Genomic DNA, 23,812 nt, shown 5'->3' with positions numbered 1-23,812 from the left:
TGAATTGTACTTTACGTGCATATAGACAGAGTATATTACTGAATATAGCCGCATGTAAATGGATACCAGTAATTCGTACAAGAAAAATTATTGTAAACTGTGTTTTGTGACAGTTGTTGTTATCTTTTGTGAAGCATATTATTTTTGACATCAACCTTTGTGTGAGATCTTTACGATAGAATTAGTAAGTAAACATTCACTCCAATATATTTGTTAATTTCTGCCATTGGTCATTTGCAATGGAACATAAGTCGCTCGATATATGCAATTGCTAGCAAGTAGATCCTCATTGGGAATGTGTACATTGTGTTCCATTGTAACGGAGGTATTCCATAATGTAGCGCGGAATTGGCTAGACTGGGATTTCCTTTTGTACTGCCAGCAGCTGCCATACTAATAACATTTCAATCATGATGGAGCAGAACAGTTTTCCGCAATTTGATGAATTGAAAATCATCGATTTCTTATAGATTTACAACAGAATGAATCTGGTACCTACTGAAATTTGAAACTTCAGTATAAGTACATATCTGAATTTAAGTACCTTTCTTGAGTTTATCATAAACGGGCAAAGTTTGATTTCAAAACATAATTGGAACACAATTTGAAGTGTTCTAGGCTAATTCAACATCAAATCTATCTGGTTAAAGGCATATTGAGGGTTGAATATAATCAAATGTTTTACGAGCGAAAACATAATTAACAGTCACTAAATTGACAATGAAACGAAACTGCAGTCATACTGTACTTACATGGGGCAGTGAGCCTTCATTTGACGGATATAGCCTGTCTGTTGTGGGGTTTGTGTAGGCTACAATGTATACGTGATAAACAAACTCGAAGCAAGATTTGCATCAACACAAAGACTATACTTTTGTAAAGATGAAAGTAAGTGTAAATTATTATTATATACCTTTGTGTATTAAATGCTGAAGAACAAATGGAGTTCATCTAGCCGATATAAAACGGTCTCTTTTAGCGGCATATATAGCAAGAAGTGTGATCAATTTAATACATTTTGAGTAAATATTGGTAAAATACTAACCCAATGCAAACATTGTGTCTTTAGATTTTCTAAAAACGGGAATGACACTTTCTTACTACAAGCATCTTTCGTGTAGAAACTAGATAAAAAAGGGGTATAAGTTATAGTAGGGGTATTGTATTGTATATCTTCCGGTTTTAGAGTTGTTGACAATTGACAATTCATTATCATAGACGTTAAGTAAGAATCTAAGACACTGACTTCAGTCAGCTTGCGGCTTTGATAAGCCAATAAGGCTTCTTCGCGTAGATCTAAAATACATACTTTTCATGAATACATATAATGTATGCTGAAATCGAAGTTATTAATGAACTCCAAATTACGTAGCTAGGCAAAACTTTATGTTTACAGCTAAATATGGACCTTTTTATATTCTAAATATGACTCACAACACATCAGTTGATGTTTATTGGTTTATTTTGCTGGGGAAGGAACCCCATAAGCCCTATATGTGTGAGTCTGTTTTAATGACCCATCCCTTCTTTTATCCTTCGTTCGCCTTTGGTCCTTCCACATAGTTCCAGTCCCTATATGTAAATCAGTCAAGGGATCATTTGGAAGGGGAGGGGTGGTGCAATTATTATGAACATAAAGAACTAACGGTAGGTGATAGGCTCTACCAACGAGAAGAAATGGCGCTTGTTTCCACATAATACGAAAAAACACGATATCTTTCTGTAATACATAGATGAATTAGTTGTAACTGTACTACGAGGATATTGTGGACACTACGGTAGCATACAGATTATATGGTGCGTAAACTCAATTTGCAGTTGGCGGAAGATATGCTGTTGGCATTATGCGCTATATACGGATATAATTGGCACTAAGTTGTTATATATATACACACAAAACTGTGCGTTACTAGTTTATACCGTACAATGCATGGATAATACTGTTAATACGCGGATAGTTTTATGAAACAAATAATGGTGCCTCTTTAGCACAGTGTCGTGTCTAGAAGGATATCTGCTAGGGGTGTAGACGTAAATGTTTCCAGCATTCCATTCTAACTACATTTGTGTATGCCACTCTTGCATTCTTAAGGAAAACCATTTTGAAATTAAATTCACAATTTCAGATATCTGAACTTTATTAAAGATCTCTACAATTAATTAGAGATATCTAAAATTAAATTCGTTCGAGTGTTATAAGATTTAAGCAATTGGAAGAACATTTACGAAGGAAGTTTGACCAAGGGGAGGGAAGTACATGAACATTAGCTAAACGGATATGGCCTTGTATTAAATAAGGATATCGAGCATTCACAAGAGCATAGCAGTAAATGTGGGTATAGTCAGTGGACCGAACCCCAAAAATATGCTTAAAAAATTGCATCTGTTGCACTCTTTAGTCACTAAGGTTTGATGGTTGGGTATGGTAGAGGAACACCTGAACAATATGTTTTCACTTGTTGTCCAGTGAAAAACGAGTTACATTTTAAGAAACTAAAGGATTTGGAGGAGGGAAATCCACAAACTGTAACGCCATATAGTAGTTCTGCTATTTATTTTTTACTGAAAAATCAAAGTTCATGCAATGTTTATGATAACTGCAGACAATGAAATATACGAATGACCAGAACATGGACAGAAAATGCAAAAGACGAATGTTATGATATAAAGGGATACTTAACTTTTGGAAATTTTACATTAATATTCATGGATATTTTATTATTTTGAAAACAATTGCATTTTATTTCTTTGCAAAAAAGCATTCGTCCACGGCCTTGACTTGAAATTAAATATATTAAATGATATGAAATATAACAAAATAGTTTGCGAAAAAGACAAAGTGTTTAGAAGTATTATTTGAAACTTAAAATGAGTTGTGTTGCGTATTAACGGATGCCACCAATAGGACTTGTGCTATGTTTTTGTAAAATATGTTTCATGTAGTTTCTTGTTTAACTCAATCTGTGAGGGGGAATACTGAGATTTGTTAAACAATTAAATACATTGGCTAAATAGTTCACTTAATGAGTGTATTCCTTTGTAAATATAAATGAACCATGACAGAGAAGATCCAAAGGGGGTCAGAACCCCCTGAGAATTGTTAAAAACATTGATTTCATAAGACCCCCAAAAAAAGTATCATCCATATACAATATTAAAAGGCGTTGAAATTTGGGAAGAATATCATGGTCGCAATTTAATAACGATTAACGTTTTGGATCTGTTTTTCATCACTTGAATTTTTATACCCTTGTCACCCCCCCCCTCCCCCAAAAAAAGAAAGAAAAAGAAAACACTTTCTGGAAAACGTCAAGGTGTAAATACAACAAAAAACACGTGTTTGTAGCAGCATCAAGGGCATATTTCAAAAATGTGGAAAATTATTGTAACCTTTTAGCCACTGCTAAAAACTCATCAATTTTGTTCATAAGTTGTCTCAACTTGAGGAACTTGACATACCTTGATCCTGGTATAACAAGAAAAAGGTACATTGCACTTGACATACCTTGATCCTGGTATTACTAAAAAAAGGTACATTGCATTGATAAATTATACTTAAATTTGCAATCTATCTTTAATAAACATGATTTATCAGCAGAACAACTAATTAACATATAAGCTAAATAAAATCAGTGGCATTAAAGGCTACATTTTAAGTGACAATATGTTTGCACAGCAGTAAGACTCCTTATAGTACAATCCTGATTGTTGATTCGACTGAAGTTGCGATGACCACGCTCACAAGTGATTCAATTTTTGATAGTCTGCTGAATTCCTAACAATGTTTAAAATTGGATGACGTCATAGTTCCATAAGTTTTGAATTTTCAAAACTTCCCCCTTCACTATGACTGTTTCTTCCACAAACAGAGCATGATCCTCAAAAGCTTCATCGTCATTATATTGATTTTCTGCTGATTGCCGGTTACTATAGTTCTATTAACATTTCCATTTGTGCAAACGTATGAAGAATAACAGTTCCTGTGGTAACAAACTTCAACAGCAATCAAATCTTTATCTATTATATGAAACAATAACTTTTCATCATTGTTCTGCACAGCTGCTAACTTTAATCGTCTTTCTGCATCCAAAGTTAAGCATTGGAAAAGTTTTTCCTGTTTTCGGCTGCCAGTTTTTCTGTCTCTGGTAAATTTGTGACCACTTTTGCCACAAAGTTTTGATTTTGATACCAGATGGAAAATACATTCACGTGGTAGTATTCTGGTCGCAGATGGTTGGCCGGATTGGGAGAGCGAACGTCGTTGCCTCTTGGTAGCCGGTGGAGCATCAGTTGTTTCATCTGAAAATACCAAATAGGAACAAGTACTTAAAAATGCCTAACTATACATATGGTTACAGAATTAAACAATGCTTTTTCCTTTGAAAACTATGGTTATGCAGAGGCTATGTTAAAAATAGTACAAGTTTTTCAAGTACTATAGTACTACAGTATATCTATTTGTTTAGAATACCAAAACATTCACATGGAATTTCTCCCCCTTATCCATCTAACACAAACATGAATTACCACCCACCCACTGAACCTACTAGCTGCCACAAACGTACACTTATAGGAGATGCTGTCACCATCTCCCTCATTAAGCAATTAAAGGAACCACTTTTACCCATAAATGACAGATGATGGTTAAAATTTAAAAATCACAATGACCAATTGAAACAACAACGAATGTAAGTAAAAAATTTCAACACTTAACTGTCGCTGATGAAAAATATGATATAATGGACAAACAAGAAGCCTATTTTATAATTCAACTATCATATATATTGTTTCATAGAAGACTATGTTGTAGCCTCCGCTGAAGAAAACAAGATAAACTCGGGCCAGCGTACCAACCATATTAATAAAACATCTACATATTGAGTAACTGCAGCCAACTGGGGGTGTTCAAGTAAGTACACATACTATATGGCTGTTGTCCTGCAACTCAATGGTCCACCCTACCCCCATCTCTCTTGAAATTCATTGTTCTAAAAATGTATATAAACACAAGAAGCAGTAGACCTACACAGTCAGGAAGAACAGAATGTAAAGTTAAAAAAGGAAGCCATTTTGCACTACAAAAGCTGATGTTCGGATTCAAAGTATGAGCTGAATTGGTTACGACAGCCCAGGTGTTTACAGTATGCCCCAAAGTTCGTAGCCTAACGTTAGTCTTACAAATACTCCAGGCACTCGTAACGTTATAAATCACTAGGCCTACAGATGCACGTTTCGAAAAAGCCTGGGCCTATCATTACAGGCCTCTAAAAGTGTCAGTAAAAAGACGGGTAAAAATTATGATTTATCAATTAATGGGATATATGTTCAGTAATAGAAATAATCAGTCATATTCATGAAGGTCACCTTCAGAAGTAGTATCAAGAGATTTCCTTGCTTTACAGATTTTCGTTTTATTTGTGAAGTCGTAGTACTTAGTAGCAACCTCTGTGATAAAGAAACGATCGTACTATCGATTCCCTGTCCAAATACCCTCCGATTGAATGGCAATGATGCTGAATCGGCAATGGCCGATATCTCTCCACTGCTTCGCTCAGGTTCTGAAGGGTTTCCAGCTTTTTTGCGGAATATTTTGTCAATTTATCAGTATTATTTGCTCGAGAATGGCAAACACATTCATCCATTGATCGAATTAAGGTGAAAACAACAACAAAACCCTTCTATAGCATCAGGTGATATGTTCACGAGACACAAACTGCCGTTAGCCATTGGCTTAAAACGTCAACATTGTACGCGAGGAAGGTGTGATTTGACAGTATCAGAACGTACTCAGGTATAAATTAGTACCTATTTAACGCTTGCTTTCTCGAAAAGTAACTCGTTTCAAGTATCTCATATATCTTTACGTTTTGGCTCAAATAAGGATGTTGTGTTTATATTTATGACGACGATCAAGTTTGCATGATGTTCGGAGAGTTGACTAAAAGTGCCATTCAATGAATCACAATTAACAAGTTCAGAGATATGTTGTTGTTTGCTAATTTGGTTTAACAAGAAAACGTTATGATTACTGTTGATCAAATGCTGGTATAGAATTAGTCATCTACCAAGTATTAAATATATCATGGCTACTTATTTTGTACTTGGCCAACGTCTTTGCAATCCTCATTTCGTTCAGTATTTTTCTGTAAGGAAAAGGGAGTGGTCAGGATCATTCAGGCTACTGCCGCTGACTCCGACATTGTTCATCTTTTCACTCCCACCGCAACACTTTGGAAAAAAGTGTTAGTCTTTTTAATTATAACACCCCCACTCTTTCCGGTATTTGCATTACTTCTTTTCAAAGCATTATAGAAGTGCCTCCACTAAAACTGATACTAATACAAGTCTTTGAACAAAAGTTTTCTTTTGATAATACTCACTCCCACCCCACCTCCCATCCCGGTGATTGAATAAGTGCATTATGATACAACTAGAGGATTGCACTAAACATATAATTTAATTAATGTTTTAGTCTTACTCATGCTCGTGACGACTACAGCAGTATTTTTAAATTTCTATATTATTTTGTAAATTGCAGAATCTCGTCATCAAGACGAATGGCTTCGTCAACTCCTCTCACGGATCTGGCAGAGAACTTCTTCATGTGTTCTGTTTGCCTGGATCAATTTAAAGAACCGAAACGGTTACCATGTCTTCACCGATATTGTAGAAATTGCTTAAAGGCACTCATTCAAGGAAACTATGATGGAAAGCTTAATTGTCCATTATGTAAACAGGAATACGTGATACCAGAGGGAGGGGTTGACGATTTCAAGACCGACTTCCATATGAAGAGTGTGCTTGCGCTCATACAATTGCAAAAGTCTTTTGAAAATAAAGAATTAAAGAAATGTGTTAGCTGTTTGAAGAATAAAAAAGCTTCAGCTTATTGTTTTAAGTGCAGAGACTACTTGTGTGAACAATGTTACAAGGTTCACGTCACCAGTAGAATGTTTACAGATCACAAAACCCACATTCTGAGCTTGGATAAAATGGAAGCAAAGAATATGACACTGGATAAATTAACATCACTAACAGAAGACCCCAGGTGCCATATCCATGACAAAAAAGAAGCGCAATTATGCTGCAGTTCTTGTGGAAATGTACCAGTGTGCATGATTTGTACATATAATAAGCACAAAGGTCATGACCTGCATGACGTAACTGAAATAGCAGAACGTGAAAGAAAATTACTGAAACAAGAACATGCTGAACTAAACAAATTCCAAGATAAACTATACGGTTTACTAACGAAAATACAAAGTACTAAACAGAAGCTGCATGAAAATGCAGAGAAAAGGACAGAAAGATTGATAAATCAGCACAAGCAGCAAGCAGACAGGATTAAAGATAAAATTGCGGAATGTACTAAGGAACGAAAGAGGGGTTTAGAGGACATCGAATGCAGAAGAAGAGTTAACGACGGTCAAATCACTCTTAATTTGGAAAAGGGGTCGAGAGAAGTGAGAAAGAAATATGATAAATTCAGGAAAACAGCGAATCAAGGAGATGACAAAGAATCTGAAGAGTTTATAAACAAATGTGATAAAACTGAGAGCGAACTTGATGAAAAACTTCGCAGCCTAGATGCTAACTTAAAGAATTTGACAACAGCAAAAGACCTGCTTGTTAATAGGAATGAAGATGAACTAAAGCAAATAAGAGAATATTGCGAACAGGTTATTAAACGGTACGAGAACGTTAAAGCAACAACCTCATCTGTCATTGCTTCTAAAGACGATTGGACAGACGCTCAGTGTATCCCTGATATTAGAGCAGCCTGTGAACCTCTGATGGTAGAAATGAAAAAGGAATATCCAGAGTTAGAATCGTTATCTGATTTCGTTATCTGTGAGATAACGAAGTTTAATATTGAAGTAACGATTGCTCAGCATCAAGAGTCAGGAATCAAAGTTAAAGGTTGGCATATCACTGATATTACAAGCAGGGGAGATGTTAAGATTGTCATAACTCATAATCCACTCGAGGAGTACTCACATATCACTGTGTTCAACAGAAAAGGTGAAATACAACGACAGGATCAGATAATCATTGGTATAGACATACCCATCTGCGGTCTGTTATCTGAGTCCAAAGCTGTAACATGGGAGTATTGGTATGGATTCGGTATTTACGATGTACGTGATGGTACATATAGCAAGAAGAACATTCGTGACATCATTACTAGGTGGTCATCTGTTCAGTACGTGAGTTGTGTTACCACTGATCCTGTGAAGAATCATATTATTGTTGGTACTAACAGAAGAAATGTGTATGTATATACTGATCAAATGAATTACAGTCACATGATTACACTACCAGCTGTAATCGATGCATCTGATGATATCACTGTACATAGAGATAGTCTCCTGGTCTGTGACAACTCGCGTGGTAGATCATATGCAGTTACCATTGAGGAATCACAGAGTAAGCTGATTTATGAATTCACCAAACCAGATCTTGATGGATTGGACTGGAATCCTACCAGTGTCTGCACAGATAAAAATGAATTCATATATATGCTATGGCAAACAGCCACCTCATATCAGCGTAGACCTATTCTGGTACAATACAGTCAGGATGGCCGACAGTTACTCACAACAAGAATAGTTAACCATAACGTTTACCGCGTGTCAACATTAGAAGAGAACGGGACGGAAAAACTCTTGATGACAACAACGGTGGGATCGTTCCACACGTTCGACCTAGTAGTGACGTAGATGTAGGAATTTTTTTCACGTCATTAATAGATGCAACCTTAGAACTGCAGGGTGCACTCAGCCTAAATATACAGACATTTATTCTTCGAGAAATGTTACTTCTTAAGTTTATTTTACAATGTTTGATATATTTGAATTCTTGATTATTTCGATCGGACAGATAATCTCTATAAACAGCATCAGCATGACTAATACTTTGTTAATATATTTCAACAGCTGGTTGGAAGTAGTGATATCCAAGTCTTATCTTCCTGGTAAAATATTTCATCTGGTTAGGACAGCTCCTTGGTGGGAGTCACTGATATAAAGTTGTTTCCGAGAATATTCCATTTGTGGAGCTGAGCCCATCTTGAATGTAGACCATTGCATAGGCTAATATGTTCTTAACGAGATATAGCAACTCACCGAGGTATTTATGACAGGTATACACTAAAACAATGAATGAAAAATTAAAATTTAATTATTGAAAAAGAATCGAGTTGTACATGCACCTCTGACTGTACCTGACTGTCTATCAAATTAAATAATGTGAGATAAATGTTTAGGTTTATTTTTGTTATACATTTCTGTATATTATTCCTTTAAAGGAATATATCGATATACACTCTTAGGTTGTATTGTTTGTAACTTTATACATTTTTTGAATGTTATAACATCCAATTGCACAATTGAAAAAGCATAAACATCCCAAACCTCATACCCCAAAATATGTTACACATATTAAAAAGAAAAATTAACATATAATAAATTGCGTTTTAGTCATCATTTAAAAACATATTGTTTGTGATTATTTCTTCTCTATATATCTGAAAAATTCTTGGCGACTTGTTAATCATAAATATGACTGACATTCATTCTGCTCACAAATATGGTAGTTTTCTTCTTCGCATAACGTCAGCTTTGGGGTTGGTGTGGGCGGGGGTGGGTGGGGGGGGGGGGGTTGAGGGAGTGATTACTGTAAGATGTCTGCTGCAGCAAAAAAGGGAGATGTAGTTGCATCTCCTTTCAGATCCAAAGGTTCTTTCTTAACTACTTGAACTACCTTCGTGGCAATGCGTCAGTCTGTCTGTTGTGGTAATAAATGTCTTTCATTTTATAAACATAAAAGTCTTATCAAGGCCACACAATGCCAAGAATTTAATAGAGGGTTCTGATGGGACAAAGTTATACTCCCAATTTGACTTAAGGAAGGCACCATTAAGCAGAAAATATGTTGTACTAGACCTATTTGGAGCGGAATGTAGTTTAAAAAGTAGGAAAACCAACCCCTGTCTCCTCCATTACCCATCATAAAAAAGCAGTCGAAGTGCAACGTCGGTATTACCTTCAATTTACTTTCAATAAAGGATATATACACTTTGTGTCGTCATAATTACCATGGTCAAATTAAAGTGGCCATGACACGAAAATTTCAAAGTCCTATATTTTTGGGATCCATCAAAGAATGTTCTCTAGAACATGTATCAACCAATCTGCCAGCTTAAAACTTGATTTTTCAAGTCGAAAATTGAGAATGAATTTACCCTTTCGGCGTTTGAAACTTTGTTTACTCGAAAATTTTCCGATTCTCATGACGTCATGTGACGTCACGTTTTGAACACATTTGTTGTCGCTACTTACGATCCTCCGAACATACCATTCACGTACACAGTAGACAAGTACACATACCACTAGTAGTTACTAAACAAAACACCGATCACAAGTGCGATATCAAATCAAAATTTCCTGTGAAATGGCGGATCCAGAACCAATTGCGGCAACCGAAGTTCAAAGTGATAATGGTTCTTCACTAGGCAGTGAAATTGGGCTATAATTAGAGTGCCCTTTCTCATATTCGAAGCAGAGAGTGAAGGCGATGATCATTCCAATATTGAACCGAACGTTGAGGGTGGAGCGGAGGTGTTAAAACCGTATCAGTTCGAGCCTGTTAAACGAGCCGAAATTGAAGCTCCACAACATATCGAAGAAGAAATCCGTTCGAAACCATTGCAAGGAACATACAACGTGGTAAGAATTTATTAACGAAGCATTTCAAAACAAAATCCAGTCCATTTTGTGCATGTGTTGTTGGAATTCGCGGAACACCCTAAACCGTATTGTGCGTTGTGTTACGGTAACTTACAACCCCTATGTAGAGTGTGTAGTACTAGTAGGGTTGGTTGCATACTGAATGTTTGGCTCGGGGATGTAAGTTGCATTATGCAGCCATGCTAGGTAGGCATATGTGTTATTTCATACTCATTATTACTTGGCTAGTACTTTGGCCTGGAGTTTTGCAAATCAATTTTCTGAAACAAAAGAATGTTTCATGATACATGGAAGGTGTAAAATCACAACAAATGTAACCATAACTCTACATTGTATGCCTGCTTGTTATTGTGGACATCATGGCCAATATTAATACATTTTCAACTTTCATAATTTTTTTCCCAGGCAGTACAGATACATAGCCTACGGTCAACAGGTTCAATGATACTTGGGGTTCCTAGCAAGACACGTCAGGGTTGTGCTACCATCATGTGCAGTCCAAAAGATCAGAAGTGATTTTCCAGCCAATGGTCATTACACTGGATTCAAGTTGCCAGGAGAAAACTCATTGTATAGGAAGCCTTGGTTGAGAAATTCCTCCAGAAACACCTTTTCTAAACTACGATTGTGTTGGATTATCAATCCGTCAGGGTTCCCTCAGTGTTGATATATTGAAATTCAAGACTTTTAATTCAGGATGAAAAGGTTATTTTCCAGACCCAACATCAACAATGAAAGAAAAGGCATGTTTTGAAGCATTTGGACACAAGTATTGGCGTGACCGTGATGTCATATAGTATGTGCATAAGGGAACGGGCATTGACCTTTTTAGTGGCATTTACCTCCCAGACGTTTGATTCGTACCTTTAATCTGGAAGCCAAAATATCCATATCACCAATGATTTGACAGAAAAGTCATAATAAAGACCAATGGAGGCAGCAGAACTCTTGAATGTTTAGACTTTGTTTCTTCAGCAGCAGTTGGTTTGTTTTGTAGTCTTTCTTCAAAAACTCAGCAGTACACCCTGTTAATGGTCTTCGATTGTTTTAATGCGTGTGATGCTGTGTTTCACATTGCCCATCAGTGTTGTACGTGTCGTCGTGCTTGTGTAACATTTTTGCATGTGAGTTACTTTGTGCAGTGTTTCTTGGTTTAAATAACCCTTTATTGTATTTGCTTCTGGATTATTCTAATTAATTTGTCACAACAACGATTGATAGCGATGGACATGCAACTGCTTTGTAGGCTTAACGCAAAAAAATTCATGTAAGTTGTTTTCTTTTAACCTCCTTTGATGTCACAAATTACATTAGTGTAATTTAAGAATGATAATGTTTATGGAAAGTACAGTTTTACTTTTATGTCATATAATACAATGATTGTTGTTAATGTTAGTTCAGATTGTCCAGAATGACTGTGTAGAACTGATATTGAATAAATTTTGTTCAATGATTTAACACTTGAACTATGTTGTGTGAATTTTTGGCTCTGTGACTTTAAAATAAATCGCTTTGAGATTTAATTAAACACCCTTTGGAATAAAATCTTTTTACCTACCTAATTTGACCCATCCCCATTACCCCCATTCCTTCCACAACATAAAAAATGGTTTTCCTGGAATAGGAATAAGAAATTATTGCTATAACTGATCCAGCATATTCCAGAAATAAATTGGGGCACTGAGATTTGTTCACAAGAAGATGTAACCCATCGCTTCTGAAGCTAACCTCATAGCTTATTAGTATACAATAGAGCAATGAAGGGGGTGTTAATTTAGATGATACAGTAAAATCTCTTCGTCTATTGCGACTTCAGTGTAGTAACGCTAATACTATAGTACTACTAGTGCTCGGCGCGCTACCTCCTAAGGATCGCCACTTGCCCCATTGAAGGTTTCCTGTTCCCCGATCTGGTCTTCAGAGTAGTTTTTTGTGGATAACTTGACAGAATAGTGACTCTTTTATGTCGAACCGTTAAAGTCCATTTGTTTTATTTCATAACAAAAAGTAGTATGCTTCCGTGAAGTGTTCGCTTCATTCGGAGCTGCATACTGGCTAGGCCCAGTGAAATCGGCGCTGGTGTTGTGCACTAACTTGGTCATAATCGCCGTGTTTTTTTCGTCCTTCAGCCATGGATGAAGGCTACTTGCATGGGTAATGATATTTATGCAGCCCCCAACAACACAACGGACCGGCATTTCTCTCGGATAGTTTATAACAGTTGTAAAACAAACTTGAAATTTCTAACGATATAGCGTAATACAGTGGTTGTTCTCTCAGTGTAAATGTGCGTGTATATGTATATGGAACGGTATGATCGTCGCGCATCCGATACATGCCTGGGCTTTGCACGTGTGTTCCTAACATGACGTCATCATTGTCTTGTTGTGAAATCGCATTCTCAGATATCTATTTTCGGATGCGAATATTAAAACGTTAATTACTAATTAGTCCTTGAGGTTTTCAAGGTGTTGAGGATAGTTTTGAACATAGATTTTCTCATAGATTCAGAGGAAGTTACTCTCGATGAGTTGGATTTTTCGTGTCATGGCCTCTTTAAGCTTAACTTCTTATACGGGGATAATTACGATTCTCTTTGATTTGGAAACGATTTGTATATATTTGAAATCTTTATATTACACCGAGTGACATACAAAAAGGCATCAAGAGAAGATGAGCAACATTAGCTATTAACATAGACAGTTTATATATATATATATATATATATATATATATATATATATATATATATATATATATATATATATATTTATTTATTTATATATATATATATATGTATATATATATATATATATATATATATATATTTATTTATTTATATATATTTTTTATGTAGATTTTCCAACTCATTACGATTTTCATTTTATATATATATATAATTGAAAACGTAATGAGTTGGAAATTTTACAACAGTGAAAAACACTTCAGCCTCCACCGGGATTCGAACACAGGCCTCACGCTTTATATGCGGACACCCTAATCAACTAGGCTATGGACGCTGATTGTATGTCCAGAGGTTCGAAACCGGCAAGGATCGACGCAATTCCACTGTAGGCGTTTGCCAGCTGCATCGAAAAATACTAGTTTTGTTTTTGATCAAACTTGTAATGCTGACATAATGTTGTACCATTGCGTACGCCATTATTGACTTTGTATCCTTCAGCCACTCTGTAGGAACAAAACCAATTACTTTTAAGTAAACTGTGAAGATACAGAATGGTTTGTCAGTGTGAACGTCTCTTTAAATTATTTCGTCTATAATGTCATGTCAAAATATATTTGTTAAAGCACACCATGTTGCTGAATGTAGCACTCTTGTACATATATATTGCAGATAGAAAGTCGGAAGTTTTGCTATTTAGTTGCTCCCAGCTACTACTATTTGATCGATAGCTGCATTTGGGCAACTTTGTATTTTGGTAGGGCGCCATCGATTTCAAGTTCCGCTTTCTTATTGCTCTTCATGCACGGAAGTCAAAATATCCCTCCCTCCTCCTCTCTTGAGGACCCCAATATATTGAAAGGTGCGTCACTCGTAAATTAACTGTATACTCTATACTAACCTGTAATGTATCCATTGTTCAGTGCAGACCTAAGTCCGTGCCACTCGGCCACAGTGATTCTACTGGTGTGAATACGTATTAATGACATTGTAAAGGTTGATTCACAATTTCTACGCGTAAAATATATTCATTGATATTTAAACCTGTTCGTATTTATAATTTGTAAGCTCTGCAGCATTCTCGTGCAATCTTGCATGGCAACCATTCCCAGATGCGAAATTCTTCGCATGACAGCACCGCACAATAGTTAGTTTAAATTGTTTTGTGTAAGAAGCCGAGACGTCTCGGACTGGGCATATTCCTCACATACTGAAAAGTCTTTGTACAGACCACAACCATGCATGCTGTTCAGATAAAAATTTTGCCACTCCTTAACTTAAGACTACCAACTAAGCCGTTATTTTTTCAAGAGTCCAAAGAGGTATGTTAATTTATATTATGGTTTAATGTTATAAGTTTACCCAGGACCTAAAAGCTTCTTCCTGTCCCATTGTATATGTATTTTATCGAATGTGCACTTTGTAGTTGTTTGTATCATTATTATTTGTATTTGTATTTGTAGTTTTCACGAAGGTAAAGAACAAAAGAAGAAGAATAAATTAAAGAGCAACCTTCCGTAGAAGACTCGGTCCTTTTTGATGGCTTCAGTTATAGTGAAAACTCTTGACCACCTAAGAGAGTCGTAGACTACAAGACGGGCTGTCAGCCACTCCCTTTGAAGATCGGAAAGCGACGGTCCCGACTTCGCCAGCGTCGCCGGAGTAAACCACCACGGACATCGACGATTATTCGCCCTCCACCAGCCACAGTACCAGTAAAGGGGGATCCAGACCTGAGACCATCCATCACGGATTGAAGAACAACCCCAGCGCTCTGGTGGTATCAACTGGACGATAACGGTGAGAGTACATAATCGTTTTTACACCAGTGAGTCCCTTCCAGCCGTTTGACAGACCATTCTTGTAACCTCGTATGGCCACTCTGAAATGTTGTTAAGATTACCTCTAATTGCATTATTAATTTACATTGTTATCCTATTTTATACCATTGGCACCATGAGTACTCACAGTGAAACACAACTAGTCCTAACCCCTCCCCTAGTTGACCAGAGCAGTTTACAGCCACCCCTAGCTCAAGGCATACCCGGAACTTTAGAGGGTTCGACAAATGAAACTGCTTTGCGCTCTAGTTCTCGTAAAAGACAATATTCAGAAAAGGGTCTTTTATATGAAATTGATGAGAGGCAACGGCGTTTGAGGGATAAGGTTTCAAAATGGCGGCGTTGCGCAATCAAAATTGAAAGCTTAATGGCAGATCCTAGGGATGTTTCTGTCCTGAAACAAGAGCGCGATTCACTAGACCAAATAATGAATGATGTTGCAGCCGCTAGTGAAGACTATAATCAAATCCTAACCATAGCAGAGAAGCCTAATGATTACTCTAAATTTGAAAACGTTGAGGCAGAAAACTACCATCTACTCAAACGCGTTGCTGCACTCATTAAAGAAATCGAAGATCGAAAGTCATATAGGTCTAGTAGTCACAAATCTTCCCGGTCATCTCGCAGCTTGCGCTCTTCTCAAAGGTCCACCGCTTCTAAAAAGGCAGATCTCGAAGGTCATAGAGCAGCCTTGCAAGCGAAACTTAAATACATCGAACAAGAGGAGAAGCAAAATGCTGCATTGAAAAAAATACAAACTATGAGAGAAATTGAAATGGCTCAAGCTAAATTGGATGCGATTGCAAAGGTTGAACAAGAGTCAAAGGTTTCATTAGAGGATATCCCTGACCAGAGTGAGAATAAAGGGCAGTATGTTCAAGATTACTTAGTATCCCACTCATCATATAATCCTATAGCAGAAACTAAACCAGTAGAGTCCTACTCAAAGGACCCAATTGTTGAATTTAAACCCCTAATGGATATACCTTGTCCTCCTACGACTACCATGGGCTCAGAAATATTCAATCATATGTCAACACAGCCAGCTCCTAGGCCTAATCCCCCGAATTCAAATGCAAACACTCAAAATACATGGTGTTACCCCCTTGGTTTGCCTAGTTTTGAAACAAATCGTCACAGAACGGTAAATCGGGAACAGGAAGAATCGGGAACTGAAATGAGGAGTTTGGCTAGAGCATTTGGCGAACAGGCTTCATTGAATCGCCTACCCCCTCCTGAACCTGGTATATTTTGTGGGGATCCCTTAAAGTATCTGGGGTGGAAGAGTGCCTTTGAAAGCCTTATTGATCATAGATCCATCCCCCATGTAGAAAGAATGCATTACCTGAAAAAATACCTGGGTGGTCTAGCTAGGGAAGCTGTAGAAGGGTATTTCCTTTTATGTACTGACCAGGCCTATGGGGAAGCAAAACAACTACTGGATCAACGTTATGGAGATCCGTTCGTGATAGCCAATGCCTTTAGGGATAAGTTAGACACTTGGCCAAAAATTCCTCCCCGCGATGGTGAAGCCCTTAGAAAGTTTTCAGACTTTCTGAGACAATGCGAAAGTGCCATGCGCATCACCAATAGTTTAAACGTCCTCAATGATGTAAGAGAAAATCGCAAAATGCTCTCCAAGTTACCCGATTGGTTAATTACGAGATGGGGTAGAAAGGTTTCCGAACGAAGAAGGGAGGGTAGAGGGTTCCCACCATTCAGAGAATTTAAGGATTTTATGGTTACAGAATCAAATATCAGTTGCGATCCAGTGATTTCAATTCAGGCGTTAAGGGGTAATCAAGGAATGATCAAGAATGACCGTAGTAAGGCTGGGGCGAATGCATTTTCTACGAGTGTTACCCAAAATTCAATTCAAAATGGGAACTTCTACGAACTAAAATGTTTTCTGTGTGGAAAAAGGCATCACATTGATGACTGTAAAACTTTTCTAGAAATGACGTTGCACGAAAGAAATGCTTTCGTCAGGGAAAAGGGACTTTGCTATGGATGTCTTAAGCGGGGACATAGAGTTCATGATTGTCGGAAGAAAATGGATTGCAAAATGTGTAAGAAAAATCATCCTTCCTCACTCCATCGGGATATAGTGGAAAGTCCAAAGCCCAATGTTGAGAGCGTTGATAAAGGGGTCCAAGCAAACATTTCACTTAATGGTAATGTTAGTGTAACTCAATTGAATAACACTAAAGAGATTAGCAAAAGTTCCCTTACAGTACCAGTTTGGTTGTCACATTGTGGTAACCCTCAAAGGGAGATCCTAACATATGCCCTTTTGGACACACAGTCCGATACTACATTCGTCCTCGATAGTATACCCAATGAATTAGGAGTAGTTGGAAATCATACCAAAATATTGCTGTCAACAATGGTGTCCAAGAACCAAGCTATTGATACCACACGGTTTGAGGGACTTGCGATACGTGGTTACAACAGTTCCTACAAGATCGAGCTACCTGTAACTTTTTCAAGAAATATTATTCCAGCCAATAAATGTCACATCCCGACCCCTGAGATGGCTGAACAGTGGCCTCATTTGCATCAAATTTCCTCTGAATTAGTCCCCTTACAGGACTGCGAAATCGGGTTGCTAATTGGATATAATTGTCCTAAAGCCTTATTACCTAGGGAAGTAATACCCCCAGTCGGGGATGGCCCATACGGGCAGAAAACTGATATTGGATGGGGTATAGTTGGACTTATTGACCCAACCCAAGTTGAAAATAGATCATCTGACCCAATCGGTTTTAGTCATCGCATTCTGAGTTATGACGTCCCTTCCTACACATTTCAAAATGCAAGTCAAACGTCATTTGAGAATTGCGCGCCAAATAAAATTGAAATATGTTTTCAGTCCTCAATTAAGGAAATCGACCCCGCCCATATTGTGAAATTACTTGAATCAGATTTTAGTGAAAGAAGTTTTAATACAGTAGCGTATTCTCAGGACGATTTCAAGTTCCTCTCAAAATTAAGAGATGGGATTCATCAGACTGCTGATGGTCATTATGAGATGCCTTTGCCATTTAAAACCTCAAACCCCCGACTTCCTGACAACAAAGATCTAGCGCTTCATTTCTTGCGGCGGCTTGAGCGGCGCTTTAGATTAGATACAAAGTATAGGGCAAAGTACGAAGCCTTCATGAAAGACCTTCTAAGTGAACGGTATGCCGAAAGGGTTCCCCAGGAGGAAATTGTGGGGACAAATGGTGGAATTAATTACATTCCACACCATGGAGTGTATCACCCCAAAAAACCTGACAAACTTAGAGTTGTGTTTGATTGTAGTGCAAGGTTCAAAGGTCAGTGCCTTAATCAGTATTTGCTCCAGGGTCCTAATCTTACGAATACTCTTATTGGGGTCCTGTGTCGTTTTAGACATGAACCAGTCGCTTTCATGTGTGATATTAAGGCCATGTTTCACCAGTTCAGTGTAAACCCGGAGCACAGAGACTTCTTAAGATTCCTATGGTGGGAGAATGGGGATCTCCAGTCAGATCCAGTCGAGTATAGAATGAGGGTTCACCTGTTTGGTGCAACATCCTCTCCAGGCTGTGCTAATTTTGGGTTGAAACAAAGTGCTATTGATCACGAGAAGGAATATGGGTCTGATGTTGGTGACTTCATCCGCCATAATTTCTACGTCGATGACGGACTTAAGTCCGTTGCCACTGAAGATGAGGCAGCCCATTTGATTAATAGGTCAAAATTACTGTGTCAACGTGTTGGTCTGAAACTGCACAAGTTCACATCAAATTCCACGAAGGTTATGGGTACCCTCCCCCCTGAAGAACACTCTAAGGGTGTTAAGGACCTTAATGTAATGTACAACAGTAGTAATATAGAGAGAGCCTTGGGTGTGTACTGGTGCGTAGAATCAGATACGTTCCAGTTTCGAATTTCCTTACAGGATAAACCACTCACTAGGAGAGGTATCCTTTCCACTGTAAGCTCGGTTTACGACCCATTAGGGTTTTTAGCTCCCGTTGTGTTAGTAGGGAAACAAATACTTCAGGAGATGTGCAGTGAGCATTTAGACTGGGATTCTCCCCTCCCCAGTGCCCTAAGACCTCGTTGGGAAAGGTGGAGAAACAGCTTGTACCGATTGGAAAATCTTGAGGTCAAAAGATGTTTCAAACCACCCAATTTTGTAGTCCAATCGGTCGAATTGCATCATTTTTCCGATGCAAGTACAACAGGATATGGCCAGTGTTCATACCTACGTTTGAAAGATTTCGAGGGCAGGGTTCACTGTTCATTAGTTATGGGAAAGTCTAGAGTCGTGCCACTCAAACCCATTACTATGCCCCGTCTAGAATTAACAGCTGCTTTGTTGTCCGTTAAGATTAGTTCTCACTTGGTTCGAGAACTCGAATTTGAAGATATTTCAGAGTATTTCTGGACGGATAGTCAAGTTGTATTGGGGTACATCCAAAATGACGCAAGGAGGTTTAAGGTGTTTGTTGCAAATCGGGTACAACAAATACGGGATCATTCCAGCCCAGAACAGTGGAGGTACGTTAGTACCACTGATAACCCCGCAGATGTTGCCTCTAGAGGGCTCACTACCGTTCAATTGACATGTGAATCCAATTGGTTTACAGGGCCCTCCTTTCTCTGGGCGAGGGATATACCCAATGCACCACAGCGCTTGCCAGAAATAATTAGTACTGACCAAGAACTGGCAAATGCACAGGTTTTAATTACACGCTCTGATAACTCCCCCAGCTTCTTTGAACCCGAGCGTCTGAATCATATTTCTAATTGGTATAGAGCAAAACAAGCAGTTGCGCTCTGTTTGAAATTGAAGTCTCGGTTGAGATTACGAAATGACTCAAAAATTCAGTCTGCTCCCCTCCATAAGCAGCTAACAGCAAACGATTTTCTTCAGGCTGAATTAGAAATTGTCAGGGCAGTTCAAATGAGATATTTTGTAAGTGAATTCAAAAGCCTAACTAGTAAGACCCAAGAAACTGGCAAGGTGTTGAAAGGGTCCAGTCTTTTATATCGCCTCGACCCATTCATCGGCGAGGATGGTATTATACGTGTAGGGGGGCGTTTAGGTAGGGCTCACGTCTCTATTACATTTAAGCACCCAATTGTTCTACCTCGTAAACATCATATAACCAATTTATTGATTCGTTACTTTCATGAAAGGGTCAAGCACCAGGGACGTGGTATTACCACGAACGAGATAAGGAGTAACGGGTACTGGATAATTGGTTGCAGTTCTGCAGTATCTAGCCATATCCACAGATGTGTAACGTGTATAAAACTGCGTGGTAAGGCTCAAGTACAGAAAATGGCCGACTTACCATCGGATAGGGTAGATCCATCCACCCCCTTTACCTATTGTGGTGTAGATTATTTTGGGCCTTTCTTTGTTAAAGAGGGTCGAAAGGAACTGAAGCGTTATGGTGCGCTGTTTACCTGCATGGCATCCAGAGCTATCCATATTGAAATAGCGAATTCCCTTACCACAGATTCCTTTCTGAATGCGTTACGGCGTTTTTTAGCCATACGAGGGCCTATTAAACAGCTTCGTTCCGATCAAGGTACTAACTTCATTGGGGCAAGAAACGAGCTCCAGAAAGCTTTAAATGAGATGGATAATAGTAAAATAAAGCATTTTCTTCTGGAGCATGATTGCGATTTCTTTGCATTCAAGTTAAACGTACCAGATGCGAGCCACATGGGTGGCGTTTGGGAGCGCCAGATTCGCACTGTGCGGAGTGTGCTAGCTTCTATGATCGATGGTATGGGTACACAATTAGATGATGAGAGTTTGAGGACCTTCGTATATGAGGTGGCTGCTATTGTCAACAGTCGGCCTCTCACCACTGATAATTTGAACGATCCCAGGTCTTTAGAACCCTTAACTCCCAATCACTTACTCACACAGAAATCTAAGGTCTTACTTCCCCCTCCCGGTGCGTTTCAGTCAGCCGACTTATATTGTCGTAAAAGATGGCGTCGAGTACAATACTTGGTCAATGAATTTTGGACCCGCTGGAGAAAAGAATACCTATTGAGTCTACAGCCACGGCAAAAATGGGTTTCCCATACTCGTAACATGAAAGTAGGTGACATTGTGATTGTTGAGGACAAAAATACCCCGAGAAACCGCTGGCAATTAGCTAGAATCAGTCAAACAATTGTCGATCATGATGGTCGTGTACGTAAGGTTAAGATTAATATGAGTTCTACTCTAGATAAAAGGGGCAAACGTACAGGTCCCGTAGTATGTTTGGAAAGACCTATTCACAAATTAGTTGTTCTTGTGGAAAGTACGGAGTAATCCAAAGTGCGTTCACGAGGGACAATTTGTGTTTCGCACCTTGGTTCCCCATGAGGGGCCATAACGTGTTTTATGTACTACGTTGATCTTTTTTTGTGAAATGATTGCTAGGTTTTGTAATTGTAGGTATTTATTATTGGTTATATATATCGATCATATTATTTGTGTAATGTGCATATTCCCATCTTTGATAATATGTCCATGTTTTAATATCTATGGATAGTTAGGCTATGTGAAAGGGTAATTGTGACACTAGCTTAATTTTCGATACGTGTAGTATAGTATTTGTGATGTGAATCAAATATCAGGTTTCGTGGTTAAAAAATGAAAGTATCATTTTGAGGGGCCATGTAAAGGTTGATTCACAATTTCTACGCGTAAAATATATTCATTGATATTTAAACCTGTTCGTATTTATAATTTGTAAGCTCTGCAGCATTCTCGTGCAATCTTGCATGGCAACCATTCCCAGATGCGAAATTCTTCGCATGACAGCACCGCACAATAGTTAGTTTAAATTGTTTTGTGTAAGAAGCCGAGACGTCTCGGACTGGGCATATTCCTCACATACTGAAAAGTCTTTGTACAGACCACAACCATGCATGCTGTTCAGATAAAAATTTTGCCACTCCTTAACTTAAGACTACCAACTAAGCCGTTATTTTTTCAAGAGTCCAAAGAGGTATGTTAATTTATATTATGGTTTAATGTTATAAGTTTACCCAGGACCTAAAAGCTTCTTCCTGTCCCATTGTATATGTATTTTATCGAATGTGCACTTTGTAGTTGTTTGTATCATTATTATTTGTATTTGTATTTGTAGTTTTCACGAAGGTAAAGAACAAAAGAAGAAGAATAAATTAAAGAGCAACCTTCCGTAGAAGACTCGGTCCTTTTTGATGGCTTCAGTTATAGACATTGTATAACTGTCAATGAGAGCGTATTACGCACGTGTAATACTTGCACAGAGTGCACATTTGTGCTATTGAATCTGACAATGTACATGGAATTACTACATTTTTATAGGCAATATTCGCTGTATATATTTGCTGTAACTTGACAGTATACGTAAAGCCAATTTGATAATTTCTAAGGCCCAAAGACTGCATTCAAACATTTGTGCAGACCTGTACTAATTCTCTCACTCCGCCTGCTTTGAGAGTGGAACATTTTCAGAAACTAAACAGAGTTATTACGTTCTATTTTGGTAAGTTAAACAGTACGAAGCATCTAAGCATTACGGAACAGGAAAATCATTTTGCAAATTTTGTCTAAAATTATGCAAAGAAGGCAAACCCATTCTTGTGGTGCAAAAGTTCAACTGGAGAAATTTGGTACACAGTAATTTTTGGCTTAAATCATAAAATATTTCCTTCTAAAATGTTAACCCAAAATACTTCTTTACAGAATTTAAAGAATATAACAGAATATATTCCAGAATATAGCAGAATATATTCCAGAATATAACAGAATATATTCCAGAATATATTCCAGAATATAACAGAATGTGTTCCAGAATATAACTTTTTCAATCTGAAGTGAACATTTAACACGTAGACGATACGTAAACATTTCCATACAATCGGTAAATTGGCGTAAGAGAAACAACTCTTGACTGGTTAAGCAGCTATATATCAAAAAGATAACAATATATATCATATATCAACCCCAAATCCGAACACGCTGAAACCCGTTGTGGTGTTCCGAAGAGCTCAATATTAGGACCACTGTTACTCATTATATATGTCAATGACAATTGCCAATACTATTTTGTTTGCCGATGACACCTATATTTTCTTCAAGTTGGAAAACGCACATAGAATACAGATTGCTGTCTCTACTGAATTAAATACATTTTCTGACTGGTTTGCTGCTAATAAGTTATCACTTAATGTAGACTAAACTCAATTCTTATCTAGCCTATTTCGCTCCACTGCAGAAGGAAGGCCTCTTCACCAATTTTCCAATTAACTCTGTCCTGAGCTCTTCTCTTCCATGTGACCCCACCATATTCTCTTATGTCATGCCTACCTCTGCCTCTAAAATAACCCCTTGGTGTCCAATCTGTCAAGTTATGTGTCCATCTCTTATCCTGACATCTAGCTAAATGACCCACCTATCTCAACTTCTTTTGCTTTATGACTTGGATAATATCCAAAACGCATGTACTGTTTCTCAATTCCTGGTTTCTGGCTTTATCCTTTCTTGTTAAAACCCCTCATAA

General features: G+C 37.9%; 2 protein-coding genes across 3 annotated transcripts; both read left to right on the top strand.

Annotated features, from left to right (window-relative positions):
• The first annotated feature begins 24 nt into the window (after window positions 1-24).
• LOC139984817 (uncharacterized) lies at window positions 25-9,493 on the top strand. Of its 2 annotated transcripts, XM_071998905.1 has the most exons (3): window positions 25-184; window positions 4,796-4,909; window positions 6,539-9,493. In XM_071998905.1, the coding sequence occupies exon 3, from the start codon at window positions 6,558-6,560 to the stop codon at window positions 8,718-8,720; it is 2,163 nt and encodes a 720-aa protein (XP_071855006.1). In that variant the 5' UTR covers window positions 25-184; window positions 4,796-4,909; window positions 6,539-6,557; the 3' UTR covers window positions 8,721-9,493. The 2 variants fall into 2 exon arrangements, with proteins under 2 accessions (XP_071855006.1, XP_071855007.1); XM_071998906.1 differs by lacking the exon at window positions 4,796-4,909 and having other exon boundaries at window positions 30-184.
• A 5,731-nt stretch (window positions 9,494-15,224) lies between these two features.
• On the top strand, window positions 15,225-21,629 carry LOC139984809 (uncharacterized). Its single transcript, XM_071998880.1, has one exon. It carries the CDS (start codon window positions 15,319-15,321, stop codon window positions 21,586-21,588), a length of 6,270 nt encoding a protein of 2,089 aa, XP_071854981.1. The 5' UTR covers window positions 15,225-15,318; the 3' UTR covers window positions 21,589-21,629.
• Window positions 21,630-23,812: the final 2,183 nt, after the last annotated feature.

This window comes from Apostichopus japonicus, chromosome 17, assembly GCF_037975245.1.
Source record: "Apostichopus japonicus isolate 1M-3 chromosome 17, ASM3797524v1, whole genome shotgun sequence".
Taxonomy (NCBI): domain Eukaryota; kingdom Metazoa; phylum Echinodermata; class Holothuroidea; order Aspidochirotida; family Stichopodidae; genus Apostichopus; species Apostichopus japonicus.
The sequence above is the reverse complement of the archived record's forward strand: the minus strand, read 5'-3'. Positions and strand labels throughout refer to the sequence as shown.

Bases quoted from the DNA above. Each gene is read 5' to 3' on its own strand.
- LOC139984817 (XM_071998905.1), top strand. From the start codon at position 6,558: ATGGCTTCGTCAACTCCTCTCACGGATCTGGCAGAGAACTTCTTCATG.
- LOC139984809 (XM_071998880.1), top strand. From the start codon at position 15,319: ATGTTGTTAAGATTACCTCTAATTGCATTATTAATTTACATTGTTATC.